Source organism: Antrostomus carolinensis, unplaced genomic scaffold (assembly GCF_000700745.2).
Source record: "Antrostomus carolinensis isolate BGI_N321 unplaced genomic scaffold, ASM70074v2 scaffold12246, whole genome shotgun sequence".
Classification (NCBI taxonomy): Eukaryota; Metazoa; Chordata; class Aves; order Caprimulgiformes; family Caprimulgidae; genus Antrostomus; species Antrostomus carolinensis.
The window spans coordinates 8,032-34,643 of record NW_010319819.1 but is presented as its reverse complement, the minus strand read 5'-3'; the positions used below and the strand labels follow the sequence as shown (position 1 = coordinate 34,643).

Genomic DNA, 26,612 nt, shown 5'->3' with positions numbered 1-26,612 from the left:
ATAACCAAACTTGTAGTTCCTGGAGGCCAGACTAGAAATGAAAATGAAACTGGCTTATATATCTGTTCAACTCTTCACCTGCTTGTTTCTTGTTGATGATACAGAGATCTTTTTATACTTGTCGTGCTCATTTTTAGTACTTTAATGATAGTTAAGTAGGTGAAATTATACAGACATTTTTTGTGAAGGCAAAATACTTTATAAAAAACCAACTAATTTCATACATCTCAAGTTGCTTTTTATTTGCATGGAAAACATTTTTCTCCTCAGTTCTCATTTAGAAATACTCTTGTCAGTCTCTGCAGCAACCATGTGTGATGTCACAGGCTAATGACTCAAGGTGGGTGATAAACAGGAGAGCAGATAAACTCTTAAAGATCTCTTCTCATGCAAAGGTTCACAGTGTTAAGGAATACAAATTAGGATGTTCAAGTAAAAAGGTTTCTGAATACTTACATATTTCATAGAAAGAAACAGCCATGAAGTCGGTTGTACAACTTGGTGTATAACTAGAGGAATCGCTGCTTTCATCTGTCATCAGATAATTTGAAATGCTAGTGTTCTTACCTGCCTTAAATTCCAGGCATGTGTTTAAAAAATAAATAAAAAGTGAAGGGATAGGTGCATCTTTCACACAAATGTGGATATGCACTGTCAGCAAGATGGATGGGTGAAGACAAGTTGGGATGTATACACTGTATCATCAGTGTATGTCAACTGGGTTTTTTGTGAACAAAGGAAAGAAAAAAGTACCTTAGAGTGTGAATGACAGAATTAACTTTGTTATCCATCAGTGCCTTGTGTTAATACCTGTCTTTGCATGGGAAGCAGGTGGGACAAACGGGCCTTTTCCAGAACGAGTGTGAAATAAGAGATGTAGGAGAGGGGAAAGAACTCATGGAGCGACAGCTGGCCTAGAGTTTGTGAATCTTTCTTTCACCTTCTGGACAAACAAAGCAATTAAAACAGACAGTTAATGCAGTGTGATGATTGCTCCTTTTTTTTTCCCCTCTATTGCAGTAAGTACATACACATTTAGATGATCAGATTTCTACCCTAAATTTCTGTGTAACCACAGCCATCTAGATACCTTTCTATCAAGTCTTGTAACACTGATTTTAAGTTTCAATGCATGGTCTTGGGCAGCAAGACTTTCTGCAGTCAGTCTGACTATAGAATGAAGTTTTTCCCTAAAACCAACTGTTCCATCACACAGTTAAGTCTTTTTCTGGTGATGTTCATGCTTGTCATTGAGGGAGAGCAATGCACCATAGGTTGGTAGGGTATTTTTGTGGTCTCGACTTAAGAGAAGCTTTCAAGATGAAAGTCTAAAGAGAGGATAAGAGGACAGTTAATAATCATTTGGATACTCTAAAGACATCAAAGTACTGCAAATTGGGTGGGATTTTTTGTTGTGATTGGGTTGTATTTGCAGTATTCAAGAAATTAATTGGTTTTTTGTACATGCAAGCTCAGGTTTAAGTTGTAGGCCTTAGCACATAGTTCGTAGTTTCAACGGTATTTTGACATCTCGCTTGTTTTGCCTCACAGAAACTTCTCTTACACCATAAAAGCTGCAATATACATAATCTGATTTGTTTTCATCATGAATGTTTGTCTTTTCACAATTGTAGCTGCTGTGCCCTGCTTTGCTAAAGGGCAGAGTAACAGGAAAAAGTCAACAAAACACTAAATCTTTTACCTACCTCAGAGCTACCCTCAACTTTCTGGAGGTCTCCACACTGGAAAATCTTTCCATGAGCTCTGCACTGCAGAGCTGTTTCTTCTGTTGGATGCAAGAATTCACAGAGTTCTTAAGATGACTCATATCTTATTTATGCTCTTCAAATGCTGCATGTTCCTCTAGCTACAAATGGATGACCATATTTATTATTTGCTGCTGTGAAAAGCAATGATTACTTAAAATGATGAAATTCAATTTAGCTTTCATTAAGACTATTTCAGGAAAGGGAAGGATGAGAAGAGTCATCTCTCGCAAAACTAAAGGCCGCTAAACAGTTGAAGCACAGAAGGATCATCTTTAGACTTGTTTTTAAAATCTATATATTTATTCCTTTCATGTAAGAAAATCCATCGTAATATTTATGACAAAAGGAAATGAGCATTCTTTGAGAATTTAAATTCAGTTTAGAAATTTTAGATGCGTGTATTTAAGAAAGGATAGATGGGAAAACTTCATTTGAACAGCTTTCTCTTAGGCCTTATTAGAATTTCACATATTTTATTAAAAAAAATAACACTGAAGAAAAGAGCAGGCATTTATGTGCACTTCTAACGAGAGTTGATTCATTGAGGCCTGTTCATTGTTGTATTTTGTTTGCCTTGAACTAATAGGATGAAGGAAGTGTGAAAGAAATTCCTATTACACATCATGTGAAAGAAGGATGTGAGAAAGCAGATCCAGCACAGTTTGAACTACTTAAAGTTCTTGGACAGGGATCGTTTGGAAAGGTAAGATAACGATCTTTGTTCCCATCTGATGGCCACTGCTTCGCCTTACTTCCCTTATGTCTGTAATACTACAAAGTAAGGTCTAAACCTAACAAATCAGAGTACAGGTGGATATGCTTGTGGAAACTGCTCTGTTTTGGGGGAAGTTATTAAACTTAATTAACTCTATCCTAGCAAAACCAGGACAGTGATCTGTTGTGTTTTACAGTTGAGTGGGGAGGAGGGTGTGTGTTTTCATTTTTACTATGATAGCATTTCTAACTTCATGCTTTTTAGAGGAAAAGCAATGTCTTTTTCCATAGACCTGCCAAGACATTCAAGAAAGATAGTGCTGTAGCAGAGTTGCTGGGAATGTTTGAAAAGATACTGAACAAACTTCATCTTTTTCCAATCTTACTCTGGTGCCAAGGGAGCACTCTTTATAGCAGGCCAGGCTAGATGAGGCTTTGAGCAACCTGGTCTAGTGGAAGGTGTCCCTACTGATGGCAGGGGGGTTGGGACTGGATGAGCTTTAAGGTCCCTTCCAATCCAAACCATTCTATGATTCTATGACACCAAATTGTACCAGAAACAGAGAGGCAACAGCCTCAGTCTCTGGGCAGAAGGGTCACTCAGTAGCAAATTTTAGGAGGTCTGCCATGGAAAGTTATGGTTTGCTTTATCTGGAGAGAGAGGCATGTTTGTGGTTCATCTGGCCTGGCAGCTTTGTGGGAACAGTGGCACCAACAGCAAGGGCTTTTGCCAGTGGGGTTACAGAGCTAAGGATGGTTTTTATGCAACGGCTCTGGTGTCAACAAGCTCTAATGCCATGGTATTTGAAATAAAATCATGGTGTTTTCAACTGCCTCAAGACTTTGTTGCAGCATCTAGTGAGGAATAAGAATGAATGATTCTGTTCCATATAGGTTGCCTCACGTGTTCTGTAGCTTAGGTTGATGCTCGGGAGGCACCAGCAGTGTAATAGACATGGATAGACCCTTCTGGAGGAGATGGTGATTTGTCTTTTAATGATGGTGCTTGACATGCTGTGAATGTTTGACTTTTTTCAATATCAAAATCTATATTGATGTAGATGCAGAAGAATGATTGTGGTAGTTTGGAACTTGAACCAAAGTAACAATAAAGTAAATAACCTGGGAAATGTATTTCAGGTTTTTTATTTTGCTGTATTTGTCAAGTGATCTACAGCTAAAAGATGCTAAATGAACATTATGTTGTGATGTTATGTGATGTTTTCTTACTGGCTGGTGTTTGAATTACTCTATTTACTATTTGAACATCAACATCATGTAATAGGAGAGCAGAGCTGTAGGTCAATCATTGGGCAAAACTTAAGCAAAACAAAAAGCCCAATAACCTTGAAACATAATGATGTTTTTCATTTAACCAGAGCTTAAAATAAAAACAACCCTTCTCCCAATCCTATACAATTTAGTCAGTGACAGCGTATGAATTTCTCATTCTAGAATGGAAAAGTTGACAAGTTTATTTGATTATCTTTAAAAATAATTTCCAAATATTTAATAATTTCTGACAAAGTATATGTGTAAATAAATGTATTGTTAATGAAAATTTGAATAAGGTGAGATCAGAGAGACAGTTTTGGGTGGCTCTTGGCATTTTCTTGACTTGTTCATTTTTTTTTTAACAGTACAAACATTCCTCATAACTAATAATTGCTGTTATAACAACAACAGCTTGGAAACAGGAGCACATACCAAAAAAATTTGTAAATTGTAAGGCCTAGTAGTTAGAATATTAATCAGTAGAGGCGCATATGTTTGTACTGGATTATTCTATCTAATATTATGCTTTTATTAGTGTCAAGTTATGTACCATCTATCTTTAAAACTCCTCTGGAAAGAAGAGAGTAGAAAAACCTGTTGGAGTTGCTATTCCAGAGGGAAAGGGTGCTTTGATCTGAAATGGTGAGGTTTCCTTGCTTTCGTCTCGCCACTCTTGACAGAATTCATTCATATAGCCTGTTACATATTTGAGACTTGGGTCTTAAACCTCCAAAATCTTTTAGGAGGTAGCAGACCAGGCAGAATTGTCATTCTCCAAGAAAGTAATATAACAGAACACATTTATGTAAGTACTTATTTGATAAGTACTTATTTAAGTGGCTTGCTATGGGAAAGAATATGTAGTTTATGACCCATCTGAATGGTTCAGAGAGCTTGGTGCTGCATGTATCTCTAATCTGATTAAGGGAATGCAATTTTGCCCTTCCTTTAAAGGTGTATACTTAGGAAAGAACACTGAAAGCTGGCTGAAATGAACAGGAGGTTTGCAAATGCTTTGTGGTAGTTGTGTATTTGATTACTAGGTTTGCTTATGCAAAAAGACTTACTGTGAATACTTGGCATCTTTTCATTCCTCGGAGGTTTTGAGGAATGGGATGGGACTAGAGACATACTATCTCCTTGTCTGTATTAATGAAATTAAAAGTAAAGTCATAGTAATGCTTTTTTAGTCAGGTTGATGTAGTGTTTACATAAAATATTTTTAACAGTAATTTTAAAAATGGTGTTTATATTACCAGGTCTTCCTCGTACGGAAAATAATTGGTCCTGATGCTGGGCAACTTTATGCAATGAAAGTATTGAAAAAAGCTTCTTTAAAAGGTACGTGTATCTTTTGAACTGGAACTTTAGAAAATGGTTTTCAGTGCACCTGTATCTCTTAAGTAAGTCTTGTAAGTACTTCTTTTTAAAAGCTTCTTTTTTAGTCTGAAATATTTTTCAATGAGTTCCTAACTCATCTCTGACAATAGCTTTTTCTTAGAGTACCTTGTAAGTTCATGTTGAAGAATTATTTTAAATCTGGCCAGATAACTTTAATTATGTGGTAAAAAATACTCTTTCAAAGTTTGAAATTGCATTATTTAATTCTGTAGAGTCTTTTCAATCTTCCTTTTGTCTTTTGTGAAATTAAAACTCCGCTATGGTTGTAATTGTTAAGTCATTCCCTCTTGTTATAGGTGCCATAGCAAGCTAGCTAAGTGTTTTGGCCTTCAGAGGACACTTTAATGGACGCAAGTCCACTCTGTGTAAATAGGGGTTGTTACTAGTTGAAGAGAAAAAAGGAATCTTAAAAGACAGAATATGTATATTCAGTACAGATAGTTAATTCAGAGGTTGAAGTTAGCTGCCTGGAAATGCAGATGTGAGCGGTTTTTTTGAAAGTAATATGGATTATCACAAAATATTGGGATGTGTTTGGGGAAAAAAAAAAAGAAGACAAGGAAGCTGGGACAGGTAAGAAACAAAATAGAGTTTTGCTGTCTGAAAGTGTCTTTTATGTGAGGCTTTAAAGTTAAAAACAAGTAAAGTAATAAGGAAAAGTATTTCTTTAGACAGCCAAGACTTTCCATGTGCTAATTTCTTCTCCATTTGTATTATACCAAATACATTTGTTTCATAGTTGGGTTTTTTTCTGTCTCTTTTTTCCCCCCCTTAGTTCGGGACAGAGTTCGTACCAAAATGGAGAGAGATATATTGGTAGAAGTAAATCATCCGTTTATCGTCAAACTGCACTATGGTGGGTATTTTTTATTTTTACTACAGTTTCTTTCATTACTTGAAGGCATAGCTGATGTTGTTCTTTCTCAGTTCATTTCAGTGTCCAAATTAGTTTCTAGCAACTTTAAGATTATAGGGTTAAAAAAAGGAATGTAAATACACATATATGTAAAAGTTTTAGGTTGAGTCCTCGTGAAATTAAAGGTGTGGAAAATTCTTATGAGTTCTGCAGAGGTTTTTTTACTTTTCATTGAGTAAAACCAAAACACAGTAATTCACATACTTGGTGTTTCCCTGTTTGACAAAGGAGAAATAAAAGAACGGTATTTTAATGATCTCTCATGACTAAGATTGTCTTCTGTGAAGAAACAAGTAATCATTCAATAAATTACCTCATGTGCTGCTGAATTATTTCAGTTCCATAACAAAAGTATTGCCTTATGCTGAAATTTTGAAGTTGTGAAAGCATTAAGATTTGTTTTGTAGATCATCATTGTCACACAACTATTGATTTGTTTTTTTCTTAAATTTTTTTAAGCCTTTCAGACTGAAGGGAAGCTATATTTAATATTGGATTTTCTCAGGGGAGGAGATGTATTCACACGATTATCCAAAGAGGTAAGTACCTAAATTTTTATCTCCACTCAGTGTTAGACAGCGGTTGGTTTTTCTGTCAGTATAGGATTGTCTTCTATAGCTGTTTCCCCTACATTTCCTGTCATAGTCAAGTTTTTAATAATTTAGTTAAGCTTCCCTTACATATTTTAGAATATATTCTATAACCTTAAGAAACATGAGTGTGCATTGATTAATAGCCTAAGTTTTAATTTGATATCTGCAAAGTACAGTTATTTTGTCTAAAAATGTGTTATTACTTGGAAACCTAACTGGGTTAAATTAAGATGTAGCAATAAAGAAAGGTGATGTATAGTTCTCATGGTTATAGTCAGCTCAGGTGCTCCTTGAAGCCCACATCTGTCAGAGACTTCTTCTGCATTGTAAAATTTCATAACTCTGCAATACAAATCCTAATGCTTAATCTCACAAAGTGTGAACATTGAGGTTTTTTGGGGCCACTCCCCTTCACCTTACATTGGCATGCAACTGGAACTTTAATTTTTCATTTCTATTTTTGTTTTCTGGAGAGAGAGCTTCAGAGGAGGGAATATCATGCATCTTGTTATTTTTTTTTTAAACATTTGTCATCAAATATTTATTATATGTTACCTTAAGTATTTTGAACATGTTTATAAGACTTTTCTTTCTGCAAACCTTTTATAGAGATCTAAATTTTTAATGGCAATTTCTCAACAACTTCACAGTAAGAGAGCTTTTCAGTGTTTTCACTGGTGTAAATGCACTTATATTGCTAATGCATAGGAGAAACCACTTTCTTAAATGAGAAAACTGCATATCTGACTGATTTTTCATACCATGAAGGAGGTGGTTGTATCCCCAGTGTGTAAGGCCACGAGCTAATTTTTTTCTCCATATACTTTTTGTAAAAATAAAGCTTTACTTTAGGAACAGGCAAAAGAGGAGGAAAAATTTAAAGGTTGTTTGGTTTTGGGTTTTTTTTTTTTTTTCATTCTCTATAAAAAGCTGACCTTGGTAAAACAGTGATCATGTCTAAGAATTGAGCTCAAAATTAATTAACCTTGAGGCTAAAATGGAGGTGAAAAGCTTAAACAACCTGACCGACTTGTAAGGGGTTATTGGAACAGTAGGTAGGAAAGAGATCAATCCCTGCTTTGATATAGAATGTCTAATTATAGAGGAAATTCTGGTAGAGCAGGAAGAACTATTCTTTTGCACTAACATGGCTGGGATTACAGAGTTTGCAGCCTTCTTAAATAAGGGATGCAAGTCTATCCATAATAATACTGGCCAGGTGGTTGAAAGAGGTCTATAGTCCCTTTGGGAATAAAGGAGTAATAATTGTCAAGTTTTCTGACTGTTACGTCTCTACATGTTTTTTGGAAGACTTCTGTTACCTTCTATGAGGGCTTTTAAACACTTCTGTGTATATAGATAAGAAAGAATCATGGAATCATAGAATGGTTAGGATTGGAAGGGACCTTAAAGATCATCCAGTTCCAACCCCCCTGCCAGCAGCAGGGACACCTTCCACTAGACCAGGTTGCTCAAAGCCTCATCCAACCTGGCCACAAACACTTCCAGGGAGGAGCAGCCACAACTTCCTTGGGCAACCTGTTCCAGTGTCTGACCACCCTCACAGTGAAGAACTTCTTCCTAATATCTCATCTAAACCTCCCCTCTTTCAGCTTAAACCCATTTCCCCTTGTTTTGTCATTAACTGCCCTTATGAAAAGTCCTTCCCCAGCTTTCTTGTAGCCCCTTCAGGTACTGGGAGGCCGCTATAAGATCTCCCCGGAGCCTTCTCTTCTCCAGGCTGAACAGCCCCAACTCTCTCAGCCTGTCCTCACAGCAGAGCTGCTTCAGCCCTCGCATCATCCTGGTGGCCTTCTCTGGACTTGTTCCAACTGGTCCATGTCTTTCTTATGTTGGGGTCAAAAAATGAGGCCTTTTTATTTTCTGGTGGGAAGACGAGGTATTTTCAAAAGAGAGAGACAGTGGACAATGCACGTGAGGGTAAATCCCCATGGCATTTCATACTTTCCACGTAAGGATTATTTTAAGTTAATTGGGTTTTGTATGAGGTTATTAAAACACTTTTGGTCTAATGTGGGTATGAGAGTTTCAGCTGTAGAAGTGAAATGAGTATATAATGAAGTTTTCTTTGGTAACATTTAATGAAGTTGACTTGTGTTTAATTAGACACAGAAAACAGTTTTAAATTAAATTATTATTAAGAGATTGTAGATTAGTATTTAGCATCCTTGTATTCTGAGATTTGCATTTTGGCTACTCCGAGGAGGAATCATATCCAAGATTTCCTCTTGTTTTTTGGATATAGATCAAACCCAGTTATCAACATTGCTCTTTATAAAACTCAAGGTGAAACTTTGTGTAGCATAACAGCTTTGTTAATCCCTATCGTTATGGCAAGTAGGAATGTTTCCGTTACCAGTAGGACAGATTACATATGTGCATTTCCAAGTGGAGATCAGTGTACTACTAAATGGGTCAGCCCAGTTACCTTATCTGAAGTCTTGTTAGCTATCAACTGTGCAGTTGAGATGACTGTTCTTGTTCCTGGTGGCTTCAGCAAATTCAGTTCCAGTAATTTAAAGATTACTACCTTGTCCAGTAATGTGTAGAACATGACAAGAGCCAAAGCAGGTGTGATTCTTGTATATGAAATTAGAAACAACCTGTTGAGTATTTAGGATAGACATGTGTCTCTCCAGTGTTCTATATACAACATCAGTCAGTTTTTCAGTATCTCACTAGCATTCTTGAAATTTCCCAAGGAAAGCGAAGTAGGTTCTTCAACTCTCACTGCAGATTTTCACGTCATTGTTATTTTCACCAAAGTGTTTTATTTTGCATACTTTTTTCTACTTTTTTTTTTCCTGAATATTGTTAATGTGAATTCCCAGAGAAAGTCACCTGATGCAGTAGCTGTATACTAAATTTTATGATGCAGTGGAAAACAGTCTGTACAGGATTGTGGCAGAAGGAGTGCTGGTGGTCAATAACACTAAATACAACAATTAAATTTATTACCTTAAAAATTAGCTAATGCTCTGCAGTAGATGCTGATGACTTTAAGTATTGCAGGTAGTTCTTTTGTATACTTGACAATTAGCCTGTATTAGTATATAATTTCTATCAGCTGAATTAATTAAGTTCATAAGGTACTTCTAAAACTTATTTTGAAATTTAGGAAGACAGGATTATTTTTGTAGATTGCAGTTTTAAAAACTGAAGACAAGATCAGAAGGTAAATCTATACAGTTCTTATTAGGTTATGTTTACAGAGGAAGATGTGAAATTCTACCTCGCAGAACTGGCCCTTGCTTTGGATCACCTTCACAGCTTGGGAATTGTATACAGGGACCTGAAGCCAGAAAAGTAAAGTAAAATGTATTTTATCACTATTATGTGTATTTTGTTTGTTGCTTTGCATTTTCCACTATAGCAATTTAAAAAATTAAAAATATTTTTTGTTAGACTGTGTAAAAAAAACCCTATAAAATGTAAAAAAATTACATCTGTGATTTAAATGAAATAATATAGACTTGTTAAATTAATAACAAAAGTTGGAGATTAAAATTGCTAACTGTTGTATTTTAAATATGTAAACATTCTTCTCTATGTGTATTGGTGAATGTGAATTTTAATTTTCAGCATTTTGCTTGATGAAGCAGGACATATCAAGTTAACAGGTAGGTAACACTTATTAGTATAGCCCTTTCTGAACGTATTTCTGTATAAGCTTTTAGTTATAAGCCTAAGATATGTGTAGTGATGGCTGGAATATGTGTGAGCCAGTATTGAGCTGTTTGGAACATTTTTTTTATTGGACAGACTTTTTATAATAAATCTTTATTAAGTACAAAGTACTAATTGAGTATTAAGTACTCCTGTTGAAGTATTTTAGATAGTCAGAGACTATATCTGATGGTTTTGTTTTTTTACCAGATCCTGATGTCCGTGGGAGTTAGTTTTCATGTTGGCTAATACTTGTATAGCTCAAGTTGCAGCGTTAGCAGCAATATTGCTGCAAAGTGCAGATCCTCATTGCTATGGTTAAAATAGAAGAAATGTAGTTGAAAATCCAAAGCCAGACCTTAAATGCATTTTTTAAAGAAGCTTTAGTTCAGGTGGCAGTATATTAGTAACTAAAACTATCCACTGTTCAGGTTAGAAAGTGAGCTGTATCAAGATTTACTGTGAAATGCCTTAGTGCACAATAAGACTTCTGAAATATAACCTCTTTTTTTACATTTCTGGATTATCACATTTAAATGCATATAAAATTGCAGAAAAATGTTCTATGAGGAACAATTAAAATACAATCTAGGAAATTACATACACAAAAGACTGTGACTATTTGGAAACCAAATTACTGTAAATTCCTGAAAGCTTTAAATTAAATGTAATGTGATGCTTTTGTATTATAAATGTCACTATATATTTAGATCTATAGATATTGTTATAAGATTCCAAGACAAAATGAAGTTTTCTTTAAACTCTCAGAGACTTGGAGGAATAATGGTGATGGAAATCAGGCTTATAAAATGCATCATCTTTAAAATTCTGCATGATACATTTAAATCCAGTTCAATCCTAAACTTCTCACTTCCTTCTGAAACTGTAAATAATAATTGATGGGATTGTTGATGAGCAATCATTTTCCCCTTTGAAAAAAGGGACACTTGAGAGCCTCATCTTGAGAGCTGGGCTAATAGCAAGGACTTGTGTATTCAATGGCATTGTTCAGACTAGGAAAAAAAAAAAAGTATTTGGGGAATAAAGTAAGTAGATATGCAAAGACTTCTTTACTGAACTTGAGTCAGGTTGCAGAACTGTGTCTTATATAACAAGAATATTTTTAGCCTGATTTTATTTATTCATCTTTCAGTAATACTAGACTCTGCAGACTGCATTCTCTTTGAAACTCATTTTTACTTCTGTCCAATTTTTTTTTGTCTGAGTAAAGCAGACAGTAAACAGCAAACAAGAATTTTTGATTATGTTAAGGCTCTAAGTGTGTAATATTTCCAATATTGAGTTATTTTGAGTAGCAGTATCGATGGCTAATCATCAATTTGATATTATAGAATGGTTTTGGTGATGTAGTAAACTTAATGTCTGCTTGTTTCATGCAGAGGTAGGATAATCAGGTAATATTCCTGAAAGCAAACCAACAAAAGCTGTCAACACTTTGCTTGGTGAATACCATATACAGTATTGTTTTTTTTGTTTTTTTTTCTCTGAAGTTCTTTACTGGCTTTATTCTTGTAATGCTGTTGTTGTAGACTTTGGACTCAGCAAAGAATCAGTAGATCAAGAGAAGAAGGCCTATTCTTTCTGTGGTACTGTAGAATACATGGCACCTGAAGTAGTAAACAGGCGAGGGCACAACCAGAGTGCTGACTGGTGGTCCTTTGGTGTTCTCATGGTACTGTATGCTTCGTTGCTTACCTTCCTTAAGGTCACAAATACACTGCATATGTCTTAAGTGAATGTGAAATAATGTAGTTAGCATAAGCTTGTCCAGATCTAATTACAAATACTTGGGTAAGGGGAAGAGAGAATTCAATGATTGTATTGCTACTGAAATAGCAATTAGTTTGAATTAAATTTACTTTTCACCTGCTTACTCCTGTAAGAAGTACTTGTCAAGAAGAACAAAAATCATATGTATAGTCCATTAGTGGTTTAAAACAGTTGTAGTCAGTGTGAAACTTCATTTTGTGTATTTATTTTGTAGCATGTTACTTGATATTTAAAAAAAAAAAAACCAAAACAAACTGAGGACTTGGTTTGATGGAATATTAATTGCATTTTTGTAAGAGTAAACCTGTTGAATGAATACTGGAGTGAAGTAGTGAAATAAGCCAGTGACTTATGCCTTTGCTGTGCTGTGTTAGAGTATCAGGCTGGAATATGCATATTGACATTAAAAGTAAAGTCCTGTTATAGAATTTGTTCCCCTTGCTGTTTACAGAATATGGCAACATCTAAAATTTGGTTATGGAGGGGATTTTATTACTTTAGTTGAAGTAACTTGTGGATGTAAAATATTCCTACATCATCATTACATTACACTTGCCACTGTTGTTACGTAAACTACCAATGAAAGCAAAAATTTTAGATTTGTGAACTTTTTTGATAATCTTTTAAAAGCTCAAGCCAGTGTGTCTAATGTAGTGCTAGGGAAGAGTATGCTACTTAACACTTCAAGCAACTGGGGGAAGAAGTGTTGATTTAGATTAACATTTGTTCTTTTCAGTTTGAAATGCTTACTGGTACACTACCATTTCAAGGTAAAGATCGAAATGAAACTATGAATATGATACTGAAGTAAGTATATCTTCTTTCTTTTTTGGGAAGTCAGAAAATGTAATTTTAAAATATGTTTTAACAGCTTGTTGTAACTCCTTGGGCTTAAAGAGTGTTAAGCTAGAACAGGAACAAAAAAGCCAAGTCCCCCCTCAAACCCCAAACAAGGTTGGGATCACGGATCATATAAATCCTGTTAAGTATCTGCAGGAATTAAAATCTTAGGGATGAACTTGTATTTTCATTGTAGGTGTATAATAAAAATAAAACCAGAACAGTGAATTAGAGCGGCATTATTTACCACTCATGTGGTTATGCTCTTGCTACTGTTACAGCATACTTTATTTTGTAAGCAGTGGTTAATCAGGTGTTGCTTTGTGTACGTACATATGGAGAGCGCACTTACCTGCTCACGTTGTTCCTATTAAATTACCTCGGTTACAACAGAAGCTGTCTGACAAGACAGACCGGGTAAACTGGTGATTAGTGAGTGAAGTTGTTGGGCAAATACGTTCTCATCTTTATTTGTGCTTAGCTAACAAAGAATTTCCTTTAGACCCCATGCAGAGCCTTGGGCTGTTTGAGGGGGTGATAGGGAAGGGGGTGAGAGAGCAGCTCTGTTCTTCCCAACACACGGCAATTTGAACTTAACCCTGAGTGTGAGTTTATAGTGATATTAGTGATGCTACAGTTCTGCGGAATTTCTTACCTTAGCGTAATTGTTTTCATAAAATAAGCTTGTTAAAGTCAGTAAGCTTTTATAAAATGGCTTAATGAGCTGCTTCTTGAGGCTCTGGCTTCAAGGGGAATAGTAACAATCACTTCGGGGTTAAGTAATCTGGGATTTGGTGAGCTGCTTCTGGTGCTGATTCTTGTAAAGGTCTTTTTTTTCCTGCTGACCTGAAGATACCTTTGAAAATACTTATGTATTCCCGAGATAATTGTTTTACTTTATTTTAGCCCAAAGCTTGTTTTGGGGGTTTGGATGGGGTTTGGGGTTTTTGGTCTGATGTGGTGGGGTTTTGTTTGGTTGGTTTTGAAAACTACTCGTATAACATGAAACTTAAAAGCTGATGAGTTAAATTTGTACGCTCTGCAAACTTTGGAATAGATCCTTGTTAGATCAAATTGTGCAATTAAATCTGTGCAGACAATTCTTAGTAAGATGTATTTCTTTTTCTCACTGCTTCTCTGTTTTCCTTTAGAGCAAAACTTGGAATGCCTCAGTTCCTCAGCCCTGAAGCACAAAGTCTTCTGAGGATGTTGTTTAAAAGGAACCCATCAAATAGATTAGGTTGGTTCATTTATTTGGATCTTTGAAATAAAAGTAGTTGGGTTGAGTTGATTATTTAAATAAAGTAGTTGCTAGAGACTGTCAAGCTCCAGATGGTCAGTAAGATTTGGGTTTCGATACCATTTCTTGTTAGCTTGGATCATAACTTCCTGGCTTTGGCTAATGAAATACTGCTTTCTTGGCCCATTGACTCTTAGCAGTGAGCCAAAACTTTGACAGTATCAGAGCAAAGAATATTGACTCTCTGTATTTATGGGCTTCTTGTACTCTTGTTTGCCTCCCTGATGAGGTGTATGCTCCTTAATTGAGTATTTTACATCCTTGGAATATTTATATATTTACAGTTCCCTTGAATAATCATGTCTATGCAAATTTTTTAGAAATGAACTAATTTTTAGTGCAGCAATCTTCAAAGACTTTACACAAAAGTGCTTTAAATACAGTATTTTCTTTGTTCAGGAGCTGGTTCAGATGGAGTTGAAGAAATCAAGAGACATCCTTTTTTTTCTACTGTTGACTGGAATGTAAGTACAAAATGATCTGAATGATAAAGCTGGTTTTAATTTTTCTGTATGTTGTAGCATTATGAGCATTTGCATCTGAATAGGACACAAACACTGCAGTACTGCTGACTGTTACATTGTGGCTTCTGCTATAATCTTACTTGGCATCTGGAGCTGTAGTATTTATGGTATAGAAAGTATTAATTATAAATTGTGCGTTTACTTTCTAAATAATTAAGAGTTGCAGCATTCTAAAGCTTAAATTGTCTGTTAGGGCATTTGTAGTTGGGAGAGGATGTTAATGTTCCATGTGTGTGAGAATCCTTTTCTTCAGTAACTGTCCATCTAGTGCTTCCATGCAGGGCACAAAAACTCACTGTGACTGTAATTCTCTTTGACTTCTCTCTAGTTCCCCACAGCACATTCCTATTCCATTCACTGTTGAAGTATTGTCTCTGGTGCTCTGAGATGATCAGAAGTCTGTATGAGTTCGTGAGTGCTTGCTTAAAATTTTAACAGGCACCTTGATGCTTTTCCTCTGCAGTTCTCTAAGCTTTTGAAATGTGTTTCCCAGAAACATTCACAAAACTAGGATGTTCTGTATCAAACAAATCCACTCGGAAAACACTCCTTTGCTATAATGCCTACAAAAGGAGAGGCACAATAAATAAGATGGTGCTGTGGAGACAGGACTACCTGCAGTGCTAACCAATAATTTGCTCAACTGTTTCTTTAAAGCCTACTGTCATTATCCTTCTCTTTATCTCTTGTATTTACTTCTGAGAAGGTGGAGTTCTAGCTGTGTTTATGCAGCATCTGCCACAGAGTCCTGATTAGCAAGTAACAGTTTTCAGTAACAACAAAACTTCAATGTTTTCTATGAGTACTCTTTGTAAGAGAAGGCTATGTTGTTATGGCTTGAATATCTACTTTTTTTTTTGTAAGGGACTGACATTGAAATAAATACCAGCAAGGGGAAAGATCTGCAGTTCTAACTCTTTCTCTTTCCTTTTTTTCCCCATAAATTTTTATTTCACAGTGCTTTGTACTTATTTCAGTATGGTGGTGTTGATGACCACTTCTGTATTGTATCAGTATTTCTTTAGGATGAATTCAGATTCCTCTTCCTTGTTTTGATGGCGATTGGGGTTTTTTTTGCTTGTTTGTTTTTTAATTGAAATATGTTGCATTTCTTGTGCAGGAAGGTTAAATGAAAAGAAGTGCAAAAAATAGGTCTGGAAATATGAGAGAAATGCCATGAAAATGTTCTCAGAACTTCCTGAACTTTGCATGGGGCTTCAGCATCACTTGACATGAAATTTTCTCTTCCTTAGCTGTAGATGGGACTTATTGCTGATTTGGGATCACTTGGGCAATGCATTTTTCTAAAGCATGTTGAATAAAGGAGGAAAAAAAGGAGGAGCTGTTGTTCTGCTTTCTCTTCCTTCCCTCTGATTTAGCTTAGCAGATTAGGAAAAACTTGGACTAGAGCTTTGAGAATTGTCAGCTCTTTAACCAAGAGAGACATGCCTGTCACTCTTGAGAGGTCTTTGTCTGGGACCTAGATCAGAAAGGTCAAGACTGTATTCCACATCTTCCCTTTGGGGGGTGGGTTTTTCAGGGTTCTGACAAAACACCAGTGGACCAGGTCTGAGATGATGATAGAAGGTAAGGTGTGCTGTGGCTAGTCCATGTTCTTCTGATTAAGCAAAAGATGAACTAGTGATAAGTAGCAGCCTGCTGGTGTCGTTTTAGAAGTACAGATCTGGTAGATGAGGCATTCAGAGGAATAAGGAAAAAGAGCTCTGTGTTGTTTGACTTGTTTGTTAACATTTCCTGTCAAACATTTCAGATCAAAGGTAGCTGAAAGCAAGTCAGTCTTCCCGTATATATTTGTGGTTTTCTACTTGCTGTGTGTTATTCACTCTCAGAAAGCTGTTTTAATACACCAATAACATTTGAGTTGCTTACTCTTTAGCTTGACAAAATTACAGCACCCATGGAAGTTTCATTCACTGTTAATTATATGACTTTGTCATTCTACTTTAGAAACTGTTCAGAAGAGAAATTCAACCCCCGTTTAAACCTGCTTCTGGAAAACCAGAAGACACCTTTTGTTTTGATCCAGAATTCACAGCAAAAACACCAAAAGGTAATTGTGCATGGTTATAAATTGGTGATTTTTGTGGGACAAGAAGGGTCAAATTAATGTTACAACAACAAGCTTAGTAAGAGAAAAAGCCAATGACAGAATTAAAAGGAAAGGGTGCAACAGCGTTACGGTGCTTTGAAGAAGTATGTTTTCCTCAGCGGGTTCCTGTTCTTTGAAATATTCTGCTAAGCTTTGATTCACCCACACACACACACACAAAAAAAAGGAATATTAACAGATGAATTATAGTTTCTACTTCTAGTTTCAAGTCAGACATGCAGTGTTTGTGAGAAAGTATTTAATACTAAAAGTAAACTAAATTTGATTGCAGCAGTGATTATTTTTAGGGTCAGTATTCCACTGAAAATGACTTGCTTTAACTTTCTTCAGCCTATTAATTATTATCATTATTAAAATAAAATCTTAAAACTAGCATTATAATAACTTTTTCATTGAGCTGTTCCTCTCACTACCCATGCTGAATTTGACTTTACTCTTGAGAAAATGGTGATTCAAAGGTAGAGAAGGGTGGGGAAAATGTACAGTGAGCTGGGTCCTTGTACTACTAGGTCAGTTGCAAAGACATCACAAAGAGTTTCAAGAAGCTTATGAAAATTTATCTTTAAAAGATCCCTTAGATTATTGCATTATGAAAATTCCCAAGTAATTGAACTTGGAAACAAAGACAGTAAGTGCAAACACTCATTGCTTAGTATGCTTCAAGTTTCACTCCAGGTTTTCTTTTGTGAATTTTTTTCTTTGCTGCTGCATCCAACTGCTAAAACCACTTGTCACATTTGTTTGGAGGATGTCTGTGGTTCTAATAGGCTACACAGAATTATGTGCTTCACTGTGCTTACTGTGAAATTTCAAACAGTGAACTCAGAGGTACGCATAATATAGTCTGAGGAAAATTTGGTTCTGATTATTCTGTAGTGTTATTAATTGAATGTTCTTATATTGCCTCGCTTCTGCCTTGCTGGCAGCACGTATACCACTGAAGTAGCAAAATCTGTGGGTGCTCTTCTTTGTCCTTGATGCAGTCCTTGAACATTGGACTATGATCTTTATTTATTCCTCATAAGTAGTGTTGTTCTTCAGGAAACTTCTTTCTAAAAACATATATTCATACATTAGTTCCTGCAGTGTTTTGCAGTTTTAGATAAAACCCAGGAATACTTGCTTTGTGTGTGTTACTGAAATAAGAGAAGACAGATAACTGACTGGAAGTCTTATTCAGCATCTGGTGTTGCTCTTGTTTGCTTCTCTTCCCTCAAAATGTTTCTTCTAACATATCTCCTGAATGTTTAAAAAAAACCCAAACCAAACAAGAAAAAACACAAACAAACAAAAACAAACAAAAAAGCCTTGCTAGAGATTTAGCCATGCTAATCAAATGTGTCTGCAACTAGATTCTCCAGGAGTCCCACCTAGTGCGAATGCTCATCAGCTCTTCAAAGGATTTAGTTTTGTTGCAACTACTACTGTAGAAGATCATAAAATATCACCACTTACCAATATACTGCCAATAGTACAGGTAACATTTTATTCTTTGGGAAACTTTTTTGATGTGCTAAAGATTGACCAATATTTAGTGTTGACAGTCTGTGCTTTTATGTTGGGGAAACAATTATAAATTGTGCATTATTAAAATGCTTCTATGGGATGTTTTTATATTTTAAAAAGTGAGTTGCTGTTTTTCTGGAGGCAGAATTCAAAAGAGAAAGCATGGGCAAGCAGAAGACAGTATTGGAAACAGTACTGTGGTGAAGAGCATCTTGTTGCTGTAGATGACAGCTTGTATGTATTTGTTTTTTTAAAGCAACTTCATGGAAACAGCGCACAGTTTACTGATGTATATGAACTGAAGGAAGATATTGGTGTTGGTTCCTATTCTGTTTGCAAGCGATGTGTACACATAGCTACAAATATGGAGTTTGCTGTGAAGGTACTTGGAATAAATTTCACCATGACAGTTCTGAAATTACTATATAGTAGACTTGTAAACTTAACTGCATGAATTTTCCAGTTACTCTAGCTGTTTATATGCTGTGAGAAATGAAAAACAGCGCCTTCTTAATTTGTTTAAATTGTGTATTGGTTTCTGTTGCTCTTCTTTTTGTGGGTACAGTTATGGCCTTGAAGAACTGGCTTTGCAATTACAGTCTTGAAGCCTGAAAATATTGTACAATGGTGAGAAAACCTGAAATAAAATAAGATCCACAAAGGCAGAACTGGGCTGCAGGGAGATAATGATGCTTCAGACAGTCCATTGCATTTCCTTGTCCATTGGAGCAGAACGGATTGTATTCATGATAAGTTTTTACTGGTAGCAAGTCTAGAGCAAGAAATGAATAAACATTGCGATGTGAAGCTGGAAGATGAGTTAGTCATGATTAGCAAGAAGTAACAAACTCTAGATTTATTTTTTTATCATTATTCTGTTGTTGAGGTAAGAATATAAGCACACAAAAAATTCTGCATTAAATAGACTTTGTTTAGCCAAGTTGTTTTTTTCCTGTTGCTATATTTTGCAGATCATTGATAAAAGCAAGAGGGACCCCTCAGAAGAAATTGAGATTCTCATGCGTTATGGACAGCATCCAAATATTATTACTTTAAAGGATGTATGTACCTCTTCTTTTTTTTTTTTTTCTCTGCTACCTCTTATAACGTTGTAGTCAATAAATAAATACAGATGCAGGGAGTTTGTTGGGATTCATTAAATTTCTTTTACACAATAAATTGTCTTGGGAGAGCAGTATATAAAGGGTTGATTATTTCAAAATATGACATTGTCCTGATATTAATTTTTTCTAAATGCTGTTTAATGAACTTGAAGTAAGAAATGATGTAAAGGTTAGAAATGCCATATTTCTTTTTATTTCAAATGGGTAGCTAATGTGTTGGTAATCTGAAAAAGCAGTTTCATGTTGTCCTGTTTATGCAAAGTGCCAGCAGCTAAAAATTGTCTGTGGAGGGGAAGAGCAGTAGGGAGTGGTAGGACTACTTTCCTCTTACAACAGAAGTTCCTAGACTGAAAAATTTAATTCCCAGTCATGAATTAACAATCTGTTTACCTCAGTGCCTCACAGAATGACACATAAGCTTTCTTGCACTTCATGCATTAAGACTCCTGAATTGTGGAATTAAATTTTCCAGTCCCTGCTATTTGTGCTTTATGTTCAGATGTGAATAGGTGAACAGTCTAGTCTGTAATTCTTCACATTTATCAGGATGTATAATTAGGGATGTTCTTTTTTTTAATATATATGTGTGTATTTATGTATATATGCACTTGTTAAACTTCCCATCAGGTGTATGATGATGGTAGATTCATCTACCTTGTCACTGAACTGATGAAAGGAGGAGAGCTGCTCGATCGGATTCTCAGACAGAAGTTCTTCTCGGAGCGAGAGGCCAGCGCGGTGTTGTACACTATAGCGAAGACTGTGGATTACCTGCACTGCCAAGGAGTGAGTGATGTCTTCCATGACATAACTTCTTTCACATTTCTTAAAATTAACAAATGCCTTCTGTTATGTGCTTTGGTTGCCTTGTTTTTCTGGCTGAAGGGAAAAAGATTTCTGAGTATTTTATGACAAAGGCGAATAATATAAACAACTCATCCTGTTATTCCAGCAAGCCCTTTTGACTCTACTCTTACAGTTTGTGAAACAGCAGATATTTATTCTCTTATGCTTTTTGGCAAACGGTTATGTTAGTTCCAGCTGCATTATGAGCCACTAAGCTATTTTATGATGTTACTTGAACTAGAATTTTTCGTTATGTGAAAGTTATATAATTGTGTAGAACTGTTAATAGGTATATTAAAGCAGAGAATAGTTTTTATAAATTCCAAATTAGATAAAAACAGATGTACCTGGAATTTCTAAATGATAGATTTTAAAATTTCTTTGTTTAAAGGTAGTGCATCGAGACCTTAAACCTAGTAATATTTTATATACGGATGATTCAAATAATGCTGATTCTATCAGAATTTGTGATTTTGGATTTGCAAAACAACTTCGAGGAGAAAATGGACTACTGCTAACTCCGTGCTACACTGCAAACTTTGTGGCACCAGAGGTATCTCAAACTTCCATGTATTTTCTCTATGCTGTTTTGATGCATCAACTACTTCAGCTTCTTAGCAGTGCTTAAAAAAAAAAAAAAAATCTGCTAGTTTTCCTTAAATATAATTATACATACTTTCTAAACAGTGGTGCACACATTTATAATAAACCTGCTTTAAAATAGCACAATCTGCCCTCAAAAATAAGATGTAAGCCTGTTAAAAATCTTAAGAGTTGAAGTTCTGGAAACAAGAAATATTGTTGATAACTCCTGTAACCTGTATATTGAAAAATAAGTAATCAAATCTCTGACATTATCCTGGGGTAGACTTACCCTTCCTTAGGCTGTGTAGTGTTATTGGTTTGGGGTGCTTTTTTAATACACAAAAAGTCTTGAACATTCTTTGTTTTGTAGGTTCTCATGAGACAGGGATACGATGCTGCTTGTGACATATGGAGCTTGGGTGTTCTTCTCTACACAATGTTGGCAGGGTGAGAAGTATTTCTTAGCTTTTTTTTGTTTACCTGAAGTTCCAGCGTGCTGCATGAATTCATGTTTTTGCTAAAATTGTAAGGTATTGCCTCACTGATTTGAATGCAGAATGTCAGAGGCACTGAAGTCGAGCAGGAACCTGTAAGTGAATGCATACATAAACTAGACTTATCATACAGGCAGATTCAAGGCTTTTGTCTTCTCTAGTGCATGACTGGGGGATGCCAAAGACTCATTGTCTGAACAAAAGGTATGGCAGGTCAGAAGTATGAGGGAGGAATGGTCCAACATGAATTCCTGTCTTTCAATTTTCTTCCTCTTAAGCTCATCAACTGGAAGACTAGAACTTGCTGACTGGGATAGTTCCAAACCTCTGTTGATAATGCTGATTGATCTTCTAGTCAGAGCTTTCAGAGTCCTACGATAGAATGCATTAAGCTTAATCATTATTGTTTGCAAGCTAATATGAAATCTAAGGAGTATTATGATGTAACTACTTAACTATAAAACCAAAATCTTACTCTGATTAAAACTAACTTGGTACTATCCTATGATCAAAGGAGATGCCAGGACATAGTCATACTCTTGACATTGTTAAAAGGTGTATTTAAGTGATTCAGATTGGGTTTCAGATTTCCCAATTTAGTTCTTCTTGAGTTTGTCACAGTAGGATTTGTAGAAAGTAAGCTAAATTTACAGGAAACTCTGTAAACTGTTATAAGCCTCCAAAACCAATTATCTTGTGGTTTAAGCCTCCCAAACTCACTTAAATAAAGAACTATAATGAAAATTTTCTTGTAGGTTTTTCCCAAATTATAGATTTATGTACATTGTGCTCATTCTCTGTCTAATTAAATGCACGTACCCTAAACACAATATTACACCAGCTTTATTGGGTCATTCTGTTAGTGTACTGCTCCAGGTGTGGATTACTTTACATGCACTGGTAATCTAGTGTAATTTGTGTTTATGAATCACTTTTATTTAACCTGAAAGCCTGCACTGATTAAAATGCATTATTAAGAGATTAACTTAAGTCATCTCTTTAGTCTGCATTTCCCATTTATTCTATTTGATTTACCACAGTTACAGGGAAAAGAAAACAACATAGTTTCAAAGATGGAATGCTAATCTAAGAAGTATTTAATAGTGTATGTAGTGTATTTCTGTCAGCAGTGGGATATCTACTTTGATTAATGAGATTTTAACGATTTCTTGCAACTTTTACCTAAAACAAGGTGTTTGTGGTTTTTTTCTTTTCTTTTCTTTCAACAGCTATACTCCATTTGCCAATGGTCCTAATGATACTCCAGAGGAGATCCTGGTACGGATAGGCAGTGGAAAATTCTCTTTGAGTGGAGGCAACTGGGACACTGTTTCAGATGCAGCAAAGGTGTAGAAGTGTTTTGTTTTGTTGTTGTATTTTTCTAGAGTTCAAATGAACATCCACTGAACTTTACAAAGTCATTAGTCTACCACAGTAGTTTGCTATTATTACATGCAAACTTTATTGCAGTGAAGGTTGTCTAGTCCAGCCTCCTGCTCAAAGCAGGGTCAGCTGTGACATCTGACCAGGTAGCTCAGGGCTTCATTCAGTCTGACCTGAGAAGCTTCCAAGGGTGGAGACTGAACAGCTTGCCTGGGCAGCTTTTCCCAATGCTTGGCTGTTGTAATGAGGAAAAAGCTTCTCCTAATTTCAAGCCAGAACATTTCTTGTTTTACTTTGACCTCTGTCTCCATTCTTTTGGCCATGCTGACTAAAGGAATGTCCGGTTTCTTGGATGCCAGGTCACACTGGTAGTTCAGGTTCAGTTTGCTGTCTGCCAGATCCTCCTGGTCCTTCCCAGCCAGTCAGGCCCCACCCTGAACCTTGGTGACAATTTCTTATTTTCCAAGTGCAGGACATTGCATGTGTTCTTGCTGAATTTTGTATGGCTCTGGTTAGCCCATTACTCCATCCTGCCTAGGTCCCTTTGGACAGCTGCCCTGCTTTTGAACTCATAGTTCTTTCCCCACACCTCCAGTTTGGTGCCCCACTGCAAACCTAGCAAGGGTGCACTCTCTTCCTTCCCCCATGTCATTGATAAAGATTTGAAAGATTGCTTATTTGAGCAACCTGGTCTAGTGGAAGGTGTCCTTGCTCATGGCAGGGGGGTTGGAACTGGATGAGCTTTAAGGTTCCTTCCAACCCAAACCAGCCTGTGATTCTAAGTCCCAATATAGACTTTTCTAATCATCAGTATTTTTTTATTCTTTGTTTTTATTGGACAAAAATCAGGTATTTGTGGGATTCCTTAATGGAAGGATGACTTTTTACAATTATCTGTTAGTTCTAGTAGCTAACCAGTCTTGCATTCATAGGTTAATTTTTTTGTAGTACAACTTTTTAAAAGTTGTTCAATGCTGGTCAGGTCTTTTGTTTTTGTTAGTACTTTCAGCAATTAAACTAGTGCTTGAACAACCAAATATATCTGGATATCTTGCCAAAACTCTTGATCAACTTGATTATGCAGCTCTCCTTTTCATTTCACTACTGCATCTCTCATCAGTTGCTGTATGTGTTCTCTGGGTTTGGTTTTGGCCTGGTCTGTAGTTATCTTAGTCACCAGCGTTACCTGTTATAAAGCTTGGCATGACTATTAAATCTTTTCCTGATCCTTTGGAACTGCAATTTTTGTTCATTTTGGTAGGAGTGATTCAGAATACTTGCTGGCTGATGGTGCCTTAGCACAAGTAATTCACTTCTGTATATTTAAGAGTGCTTATCATTTTGTACCTAAAACAAAGGGAACATTCTGTTAGCTTGTTCGTATTTTGTTTTCTATTCCTGTCTCTCTTCTGTGCTGTTCCCACCCAGCTCTTCTTTTGACCAACGTTGTAATTAGTAGCTTATTGCTAATGCTTCTAAGCAGGCAAAAACAAGTGTCCATTTCTGTTGGCTTTACTTTTTATATATAGCTCTTGAAGGAAAAATCCTTTGGTAATATATCACTACATATAAATTCCATTGTAATATGTAGTCAGCAGACCCCAAATGTGTATTATGAATGTTTGCAAATAATAGCTTTTTTCCATAAAATCTGTCTGCTAAAGTTGAATAGAATTTCTAGACTTTTAAATAAGTTTCTATTGATAGTCAGACTGAAATATGAAACACACAAACAACAGTAAGTTTCTTTACAATAAAGGCTTGCTCTGTTAAACTGATTAAATAGTACAACACATTGTTTTCAGACTGCTGCGGTGTCAAGGCACAGAATGATCCAATTTATCTGCTGATTTTTGTGTGTTTGCATTGTGTTAATCCCTGCCACATAGGGTATGCTTTTCATCGCTGCCATCATTAATGCTTTAAAATCTGTATAAGATTATTTTAACCAAATAATATGTGTGTTTTTTATTTTTATCTAGGACTTGTTATCACATATGCTTCATGTAGATCCCCATCAGCGGTATACAGCAGAGCAAGTATTAAAACATTCGTGGATAGCCTGTAGGGACCAGTTGCCGCATTATCAGTTAAATAGACAAGATGCACCACATCTAGTAAAGGTAAAACAACTTGAAGACTGAACCTTGCTTGAGTTGTGAAATAAATTGGGTTGCTTTTAGAGCTACAGGCAGAACTAATTTTTTTCTTTAGAAAATAAATTAGCTTTTGTTTTCCCTAGTACATACATTTAAGTTACATAAGCAGAAAAATTACAGCTAAACTATTGTTTTTTTAATCCATGTGTAAAGGAAGAGATTGTTCTGGGTGTTTCATTTTCAAAGATTAAGGTGGTATTTGCCCTATAGGAAAGCTGATAAGACAGTTATATGAGACTGAGCCTTCCACAGCTCTCCTAGCATTCTTATTCAAGAAATCTGGGATTTGTTTCTAACTGACTCATATTGTGCTTTCCTGACATAAATTCATAAACTATGTTACAGTTTTTCCATCTGTTCATTCTGTATCTGTGATTCTGATTTGTAACACAAAAACATTCTGCTGTATGCAGACAGCTTTCAAGTTGACTTCATTGGTTTTGTTGGACTCAAAAAAACAAGGACCTGTGATAATCAGTCTTAACTGTGTTGTGTTCATAAGTCAGCACTTGAATATCCACATAAGTGGCTGCATTTGGTAAATTGATGCTGATGTTGCTTGGAAGATACTAATTCTGACCCACATTAAAAGGTTACTCCAACACCTCGGGTATGGAAAAGAAGTACACAGGAAAGGAAAAAAAATGTCAGATACTTGTGCTTAGAAACTTGAAAGATCTGGCAATTAATGGTTTTTTTTCAAAACAAACTTTAGAGAATGTGCATGACCTGCCCTAAGTCCTGGCGTTTTGGGGAGGGGTTTTTTTTTAATAGTTAATTAAGAATTTAATATTCAATTGCTTTATTTTCTGATAAAAATGACCTTTACAGCCTTTTATATGTTTATCATTTTATACTTTTATCTATTTTGTTGTTCTCTAGGGAGCCATGGCTGCTACATATTCTGCACTGAATCACAAGACATTTCAGCCAGTGTTAGAGCCTGTTGCAGCCTCAAGTTTAGCTCAGCGACGGAGCATGAAAAAGTTAACATCAACAGACTTGTAGATCCACTGGGACACCTTAGCAAACAGAAGCAAGGGGAAAAAATCCAACAAGTGGCTCTGTTTTGCCTGACCTGTGATCAAAAGGCATCTATGGTTTCCTGCTACACTACTTGAATTCTGTAAAAGTCCTTTTTTTAAAAAGAAAAAAAGAAAAAAAAATCCACAGGTTCATACTGTGTTGTTTTACAAGCCGTATCTGTTAAATTAATTTAAACATCAGGTACACCATAATGAACTTCTCTACACTGTCCTTTAAGAGATCTGTTGCAAATATTATTTCCACATTCTGTATAGTTTTGCTGGGTTCATTTAAAAAAAATGGTTTAGGGGACCGTTGCCAATAACCAAGTTGTACATAAAGTGTCAGTCTTAAGTTTTCTTCATACCTTTAGACCCTATTGCGAAGGACACATTCTTAATTTTGTACTTGGGCACTTAATTCATTGAACCTAATTCATTTAACTTGTTCATTACTGTTATGAAAAGCTGACTAACGTATTGTGCCAGTGCTAAATATATTAGCATATAATTTGGAAGGTCTGTGTTTGCATGGTGCCAGTAACTAAC

At 35.8% G+C, this 26,612-nt stretch overlaps 1 protein-coding gene across 2 annotated transcripts in view; it reads left to right on the top strand.

The window, feature by feature from the left end:
- Nucleotides 1–26,205, top strand: part of LOC104518671 (ribosomal protein S6 kinase alpha-6) — a 28,363-nt gene extending 2,158 nt beyond the window's left edge. Inside the window, exons 1-21 of one of the 2 annotated variants that reach the window (XM_010169401.1) lie at nt 1,993–2,007; nt 2,356–2,472; nt 5,018–5,099; nt 5,935–6,015; nt 6,535–6,614; nt 9,889–9,995; nt 10,272–10,309; nt 11,906–12,048; nt 12,883–12,953; nt 14,138–14,226; nt 14,686–14,750; nt 16,779–16,881; nt 18,294–18,418; nt 18,704–18,829; nt 19,419–19,508; nt 20,199–20,357; nt 20,809–20,970; nt 21,373–21,449; nt 22,726–22,843; nt 24,862–25,002; nt 25,921–26,205. In XM_010169401.1, coding sequence (XP_010167703.1) covers nt 5,069–5,099; nt 5,935–6,015; nt 6,535–6,614; nt 9,889–9,995; nt 10,272–10,309; nt 11,906–12,048; nt 12,883–12,953; nt 14,138–14,226; nt 14,686–14,750; nt 16,779–16,881; nt 18,294–18,418; nt 18,704–18,829; nt 19,419–19,508; nt 20,199–20,357; nt 20,809–20,970; nt 21,373–21,449; nt 22,726–22,843; nt 24,862–25,002; nt 25,921–26,046 — 1,932 coding nt within the window. In that variant the 5' untranslated portion in view covers nt 1,993–2,007; nt 2,356–2,472; nt 5,018–5,068 and the 3' untranslated portion in view covers nt 26,047–26,205. Of the gene's footprint in view, nt 1–1,992; nt 2,008–2,355; nt 2,473–5,017; nt 5,100–5,934; nt 6,016–6,534; nt 6,615–9,888; nt 9,996–10,271; nt 10,310–11,905; nt 12,049–12,882; nt 12,954–14,137; nt 14,227–14,685; nt 14,751–16,778; nt 16,882–18,293; nt 18,419–18,703; nt 18,830–19,418; nt 19,509–20,198; nt 20,358–20,808; nt 20,971–21,372; nt 21,450–22,725; nt 22,844–24,861; nt 25,003–25,920 lie in introns of those variants that run through there. The other variant, XM_010169400.2, reaches the window with a different exon arrangement.
- The last annotated feature ends 407 nt before the right edge of the window (nt 26,206–26,612 follow it).